This window comes from Calliopsis andreniformis, chromosome 9 (genome assembly GCF_051401765.1).
Source record: "Calliopsis andreniformis isolate RMS-2024a chromosome 9, iyCalAndr_principal, whole genome shotgun sequence".
Classification (NCBI taxonomy): Eukaryota; Metazoa; Arthropoda; class Insecta; order Hymenoptera; family Andrenidae; genus Calliopsis; species Calliopsis andreniformis.
In genome coordinates this window covers 7,765,318-7,777,165 of record NC_135070.1, presented here as the reverse complement: position 1 = coordinate 7,777,165, position 11,848 = coordinate 7,765,318, and the positions used below count along the sequence as shown (strand labels likewise).

Below are 11,848 nucleotides of genomic sequence, written 5' to 3'. Positions count from 1 at the left end.
AACTTTGATAATTGCAACAGTTTAGAAAATTCAAGATTCAAAAAATTGTGAAGATTCTGACACTTCTCAAAGTTCTGATAATACTGGAAATATTCAAAACATTTCCCCATATTTTTGTAACACCTCTAAAGTTTGAAACTCAACAATCTCACAGACCTCCTACACACCTCTCTCAATGAATACTCTCAAACATGAAAGAATGCCCAAATTCTAACGACAAAACCAACGTAAAAGATCCTCCTTAAAGGTCGATATCTTGTCCTTACGTCGTAATTGGATCGAAAAGCTGTATGCACACTGAAAAGCATATGGCTAAAACAAGCACCATACCAAAGCAGGGAGAGCCTCAGTCGTCATCCCCCGCGGTGTTTTCACACGAAACACACCACTAACGCGCTCCTTCCTTCAATGCTCGATTTAATCTACCAGCCCCGGTAATCGGTTCATACAAATTTATTAATCGTATTTCTCTGAACGCGGGCGCAATCGAATTTAACGATCTCGAAATGAATCAGCCTCCCCTCGAATTTCCTGGCCCCCATAAAGATCCTTATAATCGTCCCTCACGGAATAATGCTCGACGCCCGCTCTCGCCTTCCAGATAGAGAACTCCGACAGCTACGCCCACGCGTACAGGTGTGAATCTATCCGGGTTACTCGAATACCTTCGCCAGAGGAACACGATTCCCGTGGACGCTCGGTGTATTCGTTCTTGGATCGACTCGTGTTTCCCTTGTCACCATCCCCCTACCTCCCTCACCCTGTCACAACTTTCAAATTGTGCCTCGTGGAATCTGGACCGATACACAGACACCAAAGTAAGAAGAACTCTGGTAAGAGTGAGATCTACCTTCATTCTGGTTTTTAAAAGTGATAAGTTTGGAACTCTGTTGTCAAGTGATCATTCAAAGTTACGAAATACCACTCCCACGACTCTTTCTTTTAATTAAAGGGAGCAGTTGTTGGGCCTTATAATCAGCGTCGTTCAAGCTCGGTGGAGAAATCTTTAAAGACAGAAGCCGTGTTTATCACAAAGTCCAGAAGTCCAGAAACGAGAACGCTGCTGAAGAAAAAAGGTCGAACACGAGTACCTACGCGTTTGTAATTTTTAAGTCGAATGCATTGCGTCGTTTACTTCTCGGAACAAGGTAAAATCGACTCGCGTCGTTCTCGAGGGTTCAAACATTAAGCCGCGTAACCGTTCATTAAGAAACATTAAGGTGATCTCGTTTGTCGTTCTTTTCGCCTGATTCACTCAATCACGTAGCATCGAATGGAACATCGATTCCGTCTGACCCACTTAACCGCGAGTTATACGCTATCTGGTGTGCGCAAAATGACTACAATCTTCCCATCAGCCTCTCCACTTAAGTAACAAATGCTATGCTTCACGCTTTTCTATCAGAATTGAATGATTGATAATTAAACACAGTTACTGTTTACTATCTATAAAGGTGAACACATCTGAATAATGATTGAAAATCAGACATCATGTAGTCGAAGAATGCTTATAAAAACATACTGATGCTTCTGCCTTGATAAATACTAACAAATTGTTTCGAACAAGAAGTTTTTCTACTTTATTTTATTTATTTTGTATTATAATATATAAAAGTAGCCAGTGGAGAAATTTGGATGCAAAATAAACGAAATTGTAGATAGAAACGTGGTTAATGGAATAGGTGGAATAGATCTAATTATGTAAGAAAAAGTGAGTGAAATCTTGTTTAACGATGTAGAAAATACCTATGTCTAAATTAATCCTAACTGATCGATCTTTCAACAAAGTTTTATCGCGATAATCATTACTGAACGCAAAGACTACCATTTTTTAAACAGTAAGACAAACCAAATTCTAGTCTTAGTATCCTAGGCTTCTATTGAATGTATCTCTCAAAAATTACTTTCATTGCTGAAAAAATTAACTCAAGAAAAAATACCATACACAACCATCATAAATAAACTACTAATCTAAACCATCACAAAGAATTCATATTTTTATAGACCAAACTAAAATAACAGAACCTGTACAGAAACTTCCTTCACCTTCTAAATATCAATGTATATTCCACATTGAATACCTATTTAGCATAATTTTACATAAACCTATGTCTTTTTATACCTTTCCACACATTTAAATTTCTCTCAACTGCATAAACAAGCGCAGTCTATCGATCATCATTCAACTAATTCTGTTTGTTAAACTGGCGATGCACTCGCGATAGCAGCGTACGATAATTTTCAATCGACCGTAGAATCGCTCCAGAAGAAAGAAAATAGACGTCCAAGCGTCAAGACGGAAGCCACGCGACTGTTCAAACGTTATCATCGAACAGCCTTAATGACTGGCCAGCAGAAGGAACTTGTCGTGAAAAGAAACGGAATCCACACCTGCGTTTACACACATCGAGGCGTGCATACGTAATACTCCACGGCGCGAAAGCTCGCCCACGTGCTTTCCACGTCGTCACGCTGAATTCACGCGGTGTTCTCTGTCGCGGTTGTCAGATTTAATTGACGCGCGATATCGATAGCCGAGTATCTCTCCGAGAGCAAGTTTCGCAAAGGCAACGAATAGAAAAGGGCAGCTGCCTTCCGCCGACAACAGCGAATTCGTATCGCTGTCTGTCTATTCGCTCGAGAAGCGGTGATTAGAGGTCGCTCGATGGAAAAATGAATGATAATTAAACGATCATGCGAGGAACCGTGATAATTAATGGGGACTCAGAATCGACAGGTAATTCGTCATAATTTCTTGAAGGGCTTGGAGAACTGTTAGTTTAGAGAAAATCGTAAAATATAGGTTGAGAAAAAAAATAGATTTTATCGGTTTTGAAAGGGGTCTTGTGATTGTAGAATTTAGATAAACAAGTGAGTTTTCATTACGTTTTTTTGAAAACCTTGAAAATTAATAATTATCATTTTCTTTCGTTTTTAATATTCTGATATAATTATGATCGTTTTAAACGTGAGTCACTATAATTTATTTCTTTTTTTGATCCACGAATTTTAAGAGTTTATGGATACCAGTATTGTTTCATCGCGTGTTTGATAGATGAGCTTCGAAAAGACTAAACTAGCCAAACCCATAAAACGAAAAGAAGAGACGACTGATGATGGGATGAATAATGAATATTTTAAAATCTGACTAGTTACATTCTTTATCGTTTCTCACTAAAATGAAGGTATTTTACAATCTAACTAGCACCATACAAATAAACTGAATCGTTATTATGCTGAATCGTTTAATAGACGATCTTTTCTGATCACTAAATGTTGAAATCTTTATCACAAACTAAAAATACGCTTCATTTCAATAGGGACTATATACAATTTTATTATTTCAGAAGCGATAAATGCACAAGTAACTCTCTCAATTTTCGTTAGCTATTAATCATCTAGTTGAGTGATAAAATTATAAGTAATACAAAAAATGTAGTAGATAAGTTGCCTTTCTGAAAGTTCTATATCTGAATGAAAGCGCAACATGTGTCAATAAATACATATGTAGGTGTTGAGATAATAACTATCAACAGTATGTCAACGAAAAACGATAGAACAGCTTAAGGTACGTTTCCCATAGAAAATAAAAAGCAGTTACGATTATGACGTCTAACCAAAGGAAATTAGTATCAGTCGAAGAAAACGAAGTGAAGTGACATTACGAGAAGGTAAATCACTATTTACCGTCCGCAGTAAATGTCTGGACTGGAAGCCTAGCGTTCTCGCGCCAATTCGATCTCGTTCGCGAGAAGAATAAAACGATAGATTAATTTGCAGTCCGAGTTCGCTTTATCTGACTCTCGAATGCAAATCGGCAGCAATTCGTCTTGCTCATACAATCGCCGCGAGCGGTAAAACGTTTCGCGAATTAAGATGTTAAATCGACCGATCTCTTCTCTTTCTCTCCCCCTCTACCGATCTTTATAGCCATGAGATGAAACGATCTTGAAAAGAATCGGAACAATCGTCAGCCGTTCCACTTCGCGTTCACCTCGGTCGCAATCCATCAACTCCTAGCCAGCACGATTTTAACGCGTTTGAGAAACGCGGATAACTTTAAAGAAATTTCTGTTTCGCAAGATCGAGGAGTGAGACGAATTTTAATATCAGGTTGGGGCGTATGTAATTGCAGATTGTAACACGATACGCTCGTTTACTTTGTCAAAAGACGCTAACTTTCACTGAGCCACATTGTTACCGATCATAAAATACAGTGGCAGTTGATATGTTAAAATAAGAAGCTCAAAGTACAGCATTTACAGATTACTTCTTATAAATTCTTCGCTGTCCTCATCATCTCTATTTTGTGACCTCGAATTATTTCTATTTTCTTTCAATTTTTCACTCTAACAGATTGTATAAATGATTCATGACTCGTTACCAGGAATCCATGTCCTCGAGTATGCCATCCAAATTTCTTCAGTGTGTTCTATAGACTGCGCTATACTTCGACATTAATTAAGCTGCATCGACTTTCCTCAAGATTGAAACATTCTTTTCTCTTACACTCGATGCAAATTAAGTGCAAGAAACATCTACACAACCTTCTTTCGGTAGATAAAAATCGTGAATCGGAGCACAGCACGACTGCATTTTTATTTTACCTATTCTCTGGACCCACCGAAAACTCGCATCACGTTTCGTGTATTAATAACGCGCTTCCATCGGGAGGAAGCCGCCACGGAGCATCGTGGAATGCGCCGTAAAACACGATTGTCATCGTGTGATACGACGAATGCCATTGCACCGTGGCAACATCTCTCTGATCATTGTTACCTCCCTCTGCTACCCGCCCTGGCTACTATGGTAGCACTGTTGTGACTTTCGGTGGATGCCGACACCCTCCCAAGCTCATTGGGACTGCCAATTCGACGATTGAAAATTAGCCCCTTGAGGGTGCGCGAGAAAATGAAGCAAGATCACTTATTAATATAGATAATGATTATATGCGAAAGAAAATAAGGAATTACTAATAGTATATGAAATAATGAATTGTGTAAACTGAGCAAGTGGAAATGTGGCTTAAGGTCGCTCTAAATGAAGTTACATATTATATATATATATACGTATATATCTATTATCAATAGAATTAAGAGTAATAATTGTTGAATAGAATGAAATTACTAGAAGTATGCTAGGGTGAAGGGGACTTTTTAAGTAGCTTAAGACACGCTTCCACGTGTACGATCAGACCACACGTCGAAGACCCCGTGTATTAAGTCATCATTTATGAAAATATTCTTAAATACTATCATGTAGAAGAGTAGCTTAAAGATCGCAAAAAGACTTCAAATTAAGTGATATTTATGGTGACATCTATTCTCAATAATTATTGTGTCAAAGGAAGGTATTCATTTGAAAGAAGATTGATATGTCTTAATACACGATCTCGCATGTGCATGAGTTTCGAGAGATTAGACGACACGTTCAAATTAAGGAGATCTCTAAATGCGTCAAGGCAAAGACATAATGTAAAACATTATTAACTCGTTCCTGGTAAAACGTGGATCGTCATAAAAGCTGTTTAAAGAGGCGATTGCGTTACTGCCCGTTACCACAGATGAAATACACAAATGTAAAAGGAGGAATCGTGGATTTTTGTGCTATAAAATAGGATTTATATCGCTTATCGGTGTACCACATCTATCGCCTCAAGATATACACGATACGAGTGTGTCTTTCTACTAGCACGGAATCGAGTCTCTTTCTTTTTCTGTTTCCCCTTGTCCCCGAAGGCACGTGATCAAAATTGTAAACCAGTTTTTCATCTAAACATGGCCTTTGACTCTGTTCTTCCCGGTAAACCGGCAACGAGAAAGCAGATACGACCGGTCAACGTTAATCCAGTTTACCCGCCACGTCTTCTTTTGGACCAGAAACGGAATTTTCGGTTTCCAAAGAATCTTAGAACCAGTTACGATACGAATGATAACGTTTACTGCTGTTATTCGATTTCAATCTCGTTGCTCGAAAGTTTCTTTAGCTCTCAGGATTCACTGTAACTCAAGAATGATGAGAAGTGGTTTCAATTACACATGTGAGAATGCAAATTAAGGCATTTCAAACATCAGTTACAATTCTATCGCTTATCTACTACATTTTTTCGACTCCACAATTACCTACTACCTTTAATTGTCCTGGCAGGTACATATCTATTTAATCTGAAGTCTCTAAAAGTGTCCTTAAATCCACTATCTCGGCTGAGAGAAACGCATATCCCTCAGAGAAAATCACTTTCATATTGACTATCTTGCACGTAGAGACGTGGATCAAGTTTTTTCACGAACAACTCCCTCGATTATTTTTAGCGTCCCACCTCGAAGCTATTCAAAAATCGCTAACAATTTTTGGAACTCGTTCACTAGCAATTTTTGGGTAACAGCTTCTTGTGCACGTATGCGACGTGCATGCGCGATAGATCAGATATACCAGTAATAAATGACATCGTCAAACTGGCGTAGTCGCCTATCTCTCTATCTCCCCTCGATCGCGAACGAATAACTATTGCCCGACCCAACTATGTCGCGTTCACCTTTGGTCAACCGACAAAACTTCCACTCCGAGAAATTAACCTGGCGGAGATAAAATTGCTCCCTGAAGACGTTCAAGAATTCCTTAACTACTGGACAATAATTCTACTATGCTTGAGGGTAGCCTAAGCGAGCCTAGTTAGAAGACATGACGCCAGGTTATGAGTCCGAAGTAGACATACGGGAAGAGCTTTGGTTGTAACACGTGTTGTTAACCAGTTCTACTTTAATTGTCTTAAACAGAGACCATCATAATTCTGGCTTTATCTCTGGCGTCACGACCTACCCCCAACGTACGCGACTTCGGAAACTCGCACAGCACTTCCTGGAACCGACCCCTTAATCGCAGTTACTTTTAATCTCCACTTTAATAACAGATCGTTTTTTAATAACCTTTGTTCTGAAATAACTGTATAATTACAACACTTGCTCCAACGATCGGGAAGTTTCACTAAAACGCTATATGCAACAGTGTCTTGCTGCAGAAACACCTATCGTGTTCATTCACGCGCATAATACGAGGCTAGAGACTCTATTTACACTACATTAAAATAAAAAGTATATAAAATCGAAGCAGGGATAATAGATGCGCATATCGAGACAAAAAATCTATTTCTTTTTAGTCAGGTTCTGATATCCTCTAACTATTCAACAAAATATTTCATTATTCTCTAATGAAGCTTTCTGCAGTAACCGAACCCAACGATTATTCTCGTACGAGCTTTTCACGTTGATGAGACCTAGTACCCCGATCAAAATGAAGAAATCGAGTCTAACGAGAGAAGGTGGCCGAAGAAGGGGAATTAGGATTACAAGGCACGTTCCTTCGAGCGAGAGAGGATCGTCCCCTGGCCCGAACGTGCGACAGTGTCAGGACGTTAACCGTGAAATATCCATCACTGCCGTACCGAGAAAACCGACGACGGTGGATCCCGAGACTTCGGTGGATCGGGTTAGATAAATGTAATAGTCCATAGTTCGGCTTGCTAACAAGCCTAGGCCCCCTCTGATCCGAGATAAGAACGTGGGTCCAGCTAACTCCGACCCGTTTATAATGAGGCCTAGTAGGGCCTGATCACCGATTAGGACATTCTTAACGGGTACTTCATCAATCACCGAAATCGCCGACGATTCTGTGACGCGAAATACGAAAGACATAGCGGACTTTTGGCTCGAGCACCTCTAGAGGGTTCGACGATCCCTCGTCAAACAAAGGATTCATATTTTTCTTCTTGATAAATTTTCATTCATAGTTTAAAATTAAAGTTTATGAGCAAGTTAGATTAAAATATCGAATGAAATAAACCGAAGATTTACAAGTAACAATTTTTGCAAATGACAATCAATAAACAGTAGATTATAAATTCATTAAATTTCAATGAATTCTGATATTTAATTATTCATAATTGTTTAAAAATATCAAATTTCATGAAATCAGCTATTTCAAACATTGAATTGTGGAGTCTACAAGTCATTTTCTTTGATTACATATGCAGACAATTTTTACTGTCAACAAGAATTGTCGCGTTGTTCTCGAAAATTTCCCGACTGTTGGTAAAAATATGAAAATAAAAGAAAATTCGATGATAAAATATCGATACTAGATAACATTAATGTTACCGACATCGATCTGTAGAAAATGGCTTTATCCACAGATGAATATACAGGATAGACTGGACATTCAATGGACTTCCGTGTCTCACGTTCTGAAATACTGACGGCTCGAGAAACCACTGGTTTTCGAGCGAACTCTGCGATTTTTTAGCGGTGGATGTAGGAAACGTATTCTTTTCACGCTGATAGTGCAGGCAAACGAGAAAACATTCCTACTATACCACCCAATATATAAGGTGTCCCATTAAACTATGCTGCTATGCTAGGTTACTAACGTTAGGTAAAAGGAAATCGATGGAATTTTGGTTCCATCTTCTAATTACAAAAATTTTTCAGTTATTATCACACATATATACGATATATGAACTATTTTGTAATTATAAAAAATAATTAAAGTTAACATATATCCTCATTTTTCTAATCAATCATATTATTAAAATGTTAAGCACACATTTTGTAATTCTGTTGATTTACACGATTTTTTTCAGAAATTCTTGAAAAAAATAGTGTAAAGAATAATTTACTCCACAATTCAATGATATTCGTAATAGGGTATGTATTATACCAGAAACATTTCGTATTTGTTCCATATTTCGAACGAAATAAATAAAATTTCGTTCGATACAAAATTTTCAAGAAATTATACAAATAAAAACATAAATTTCAACAATACATTATAACAAATATCAATGTGCAAATCAAATCAAGCGAAAAAGAAAATAAAAAGTACTCACAGATTCCATGACAATTCATTGGTAACCATCCTAGATCTTTCTAACGAAGCGTTATTTGAATTTTGCCGCCATGACGTATTACACTATTTAAAACTCCAACAAATATTCTACTATCGAAATTAAGGATTCCACCTGAAACAACAAACAAATATTTACTATATGTTCAATATAAGAATACTAGAGAATTCAAATTTTTACGTAAAATAAAGATTACTAACTAAAAATAGTAAAAATAATAGAATAAACATGAAGAAATCAGAATCGCGAAGAGATCCATTTGGGACCCAAAAAGAGTCAACATTAAATCCTTTAGTTTGTTGAAAAAAACAATAGAAAAATTAAAACGAATATAAAAAACGAAGTAAGACTACATTAGAAAATATTTGGAAGTAAAGAAACTAATATACCCACGAAAAAGGTGACGATATAAAAGTTGAAGAAGCTCTGACAAGTGCATCACAATATTAGGACCATTACTTACAACAAGACTAACCTTTTGAATACTTCGCAAAAACTACACTGGCGCTGTGATCTAAGGGGGAGACATTATGTCAGAAATCATCGCATAACCTCACAAAATCCGATATAACCTTCAAAATATTTACACAATATTATTGATACAATGTATCCTCTTTCAATATTCTAAATAAATGAAATTTTTGAAATAATAACATGGAAGAAAATAAAGATCTTATTGTTTGCGTGCCAGGTAATTATATAAATAGCTTTAACAAAATTTCAGATAGTAAACGCTGTTTTTCTTCAACAGGTCAAAGACTATGCGTTTCTGATAAAGTTAACATAGCTGGACCTGGTACTTACGAGCAACAGGGTTACATTTATTCAAAGCTTGCGGGTGTTGTTAAATTAATACAAGAAGAAAATGTAAGAAACATAATGGTAACATGAATAATAGTTACTTTTACAATCAATTTTAATTATGTGTTTTAGACTCGTACAATAGAAGTTCGTGGAATAACAGAGCAGAGTATTGTACCTGCACCTGGTGACATTGTAACAGCAATGGTTACTATTGTCAATCAAAGGTTTTGCAAATGTAGCATAAAATGTATAGGTGATATTGTGTTGACTAGACCTTACAGAGGAATTCTAAGAAAAGAAGATGTGCGTGCAATTGACAAAGATAACATCCAAATGTACAAATGCTTCAGACCTGGAGACATCATTCTTGCCAGAGTTGTATCCTTTTATGTCATATTTATAAAGTGCAATCAGTACAAAGATATAAATCTCATAATAATTTCCTATATGTTCATTAGATGCCAATGACAGAAGCACATATTTATCAATTAAGTACAGCAGAAAATGAATTAGGTGTAGTCATAGCACATAGCGAAGAAGGTAAGTTATTAGGATAATTAATTAATTTCTACTATTGACTACTATCATCTTATAGGCGTGGCTATGGTACCTATCAGTTGGACACAAATGCAGTGTCCTAAGACACTGCGTAAAGAATTCAGAAAAGTAGCAAAAGTGGTTCCAGAACACATTGTTGTAGAACAGTAATTTAATACTTAAAAGCTGAAGACTAAAGTCGTCAAAAATGGACCATGGACCAAATTCTCAGTCAAGAAAGCTTAGAGCAAGTGACAGACGATTGATAAAACAGTCGTAAATTTACCGATGTTTCATGTTCAATACAAATGACTCGATTTTATCCGAATTTTATTAGCAACAAAAATGACTCTAAAGTTGATTGAATTCATTGAGTAAAGAACTCTACCCTACTTCCTTTTTATCATAAAAAAGAAAATTCTATTCTAATTTTTCTACCAATGATTCTGCTTTAAAAATTGCAACACTTTTGGTGAATTTCCAACAGTCTCATCCAAATGGAACATATATATTTTCTTCTCAAACAATGAAATGTTAACGAAAAATTGAATTTCAATATTTTTTTTTAAGTTTATATCCTAAAATCTAAATTCTATTTAATATTCAATAAAAGGAAGTAATACTTACATTAATCTTCCCGTTACACTACCCGAACTCGCAATTCCAATTGTAATAAAAAATCTGTAATATAAAATAAAAATATTTTTATAAATACAAGTATGTTGTACAAATTTGTAATAAATTGCGAAAATTCTAATTTAAAAAAGCGTATAAAGGTATCAACTAAAATACGAAGTAGCGTAGACACAAAAATTAATCTAAATTTTCTTAAAATATTCAATCAATTTTTAAGAAAAATGTATAATTGTTTGATGAAAATAATAATAAACAGTAAATAAGAGCACTATTTAGCATTAATTAGAAGTAATTAAATGATAATGGGTAAAGTATATTGTATTTACCCTAATTATTGCGAAGTTGACAAAACGTTTTGTATCTCTGTAATCCACGAAGTAGAAAAGTGCCAACTTTTAATTCATATCTGACAGTTCATGAAGCGATCGTTAGAGGGAAAGATGTCGGCCATTGCTGTAAGTTGAATTACTTTGAAAATTTTAAAAATCGCTAACCATATTTCAAATGTCCTTAATACAAAAACTTTCAGAGAAGTCAAAAAGAAGCACAAACAACAAAACCATAAGAATAATGAACTAGTTAATCACGAATTTGTAGTATTTTTTAGTATTTTCCTAATATTCGTGGCTAAGTATCCGCGTTTTTACCGCTCGAAAGTCAGACTCGAATGTTTCGTAAATTTCAAAGATATATTGAAAGATACATACAATTTTATTGTATAGCTACTCGAAAATACATCAAATGTTTTTAAAATACACAAAAATCCGACGAACTCCATTATAATACTAAGAAAAATAGTTAAAAACTTACAGTGCAAAGAGCTCTACACTTCAGCGTCATTCTATTCGAAGTGGACTGCGCGCGCATCTTCGAGAATCGCAAAAATATCGTTTGAGTTGCGATAGTATCGAATCTCGTTCTTTTAATATCTTTTATCGCCCACCTGTTAAACATCCAATATAAAAATACTTA

The 11,848-nt window shown here is 36.0% G+C and overlaps 1 protein-coding gene across 1 annotated transcript; it reads left to right on the top strand.

Annotated features, from left to right (window-relative positions):
• The first annotated feature begins 9,439 nt into the window (after positions 1–9,439).
• Csl4 (exosome component 1 Csl4) lies at positions 9,440–10,915 on the top strand. The gene is made up of 5 exons (XM_076384567.1): positions 9,440–9,590; positions 9,651–9,766; positions 9,833–10,081; positions 10,162–10,243; positions 10,299–10,915. The coding sequence occupies exons 1-5, from the start codon at positions 9,554–9,556 to the stop codon at positions 10,409–10,411; spliced, it is 597 nt and encodes a 198-aa protein (XP_076240682.1). The 5' UTR covers positions 9,440–9,553; the 3' UTR covers positions 10,412–10,915.
• Positions 10,916–11,848: the final 933 nt, after the last annotated feature.

Excerpts from the sequence above, each read along its gene's own strand:
- Csl4 (XM_076384567.1), top strand. The coding sequence starts at position 9,554 with ATGGAAGAAAATAAAGATCTTATTGTTTGCGTGCCAG. Across the intron at positions 9,591-9,650 it reads TCTTATTGTTTGCGTGCCAG|GTCAAAGACTATGCGTTTCT; the intron begins GTAATTATATAA and ends TTTCTTCAACAG. Across the intron at positions 9,767-9,832 it reads AATTAATACAAGAAGAAAAT|ACTCGTACAATAGAAGTTCG; the intron begins GTAAGAAACATA and ends TATGTGTTTTAG.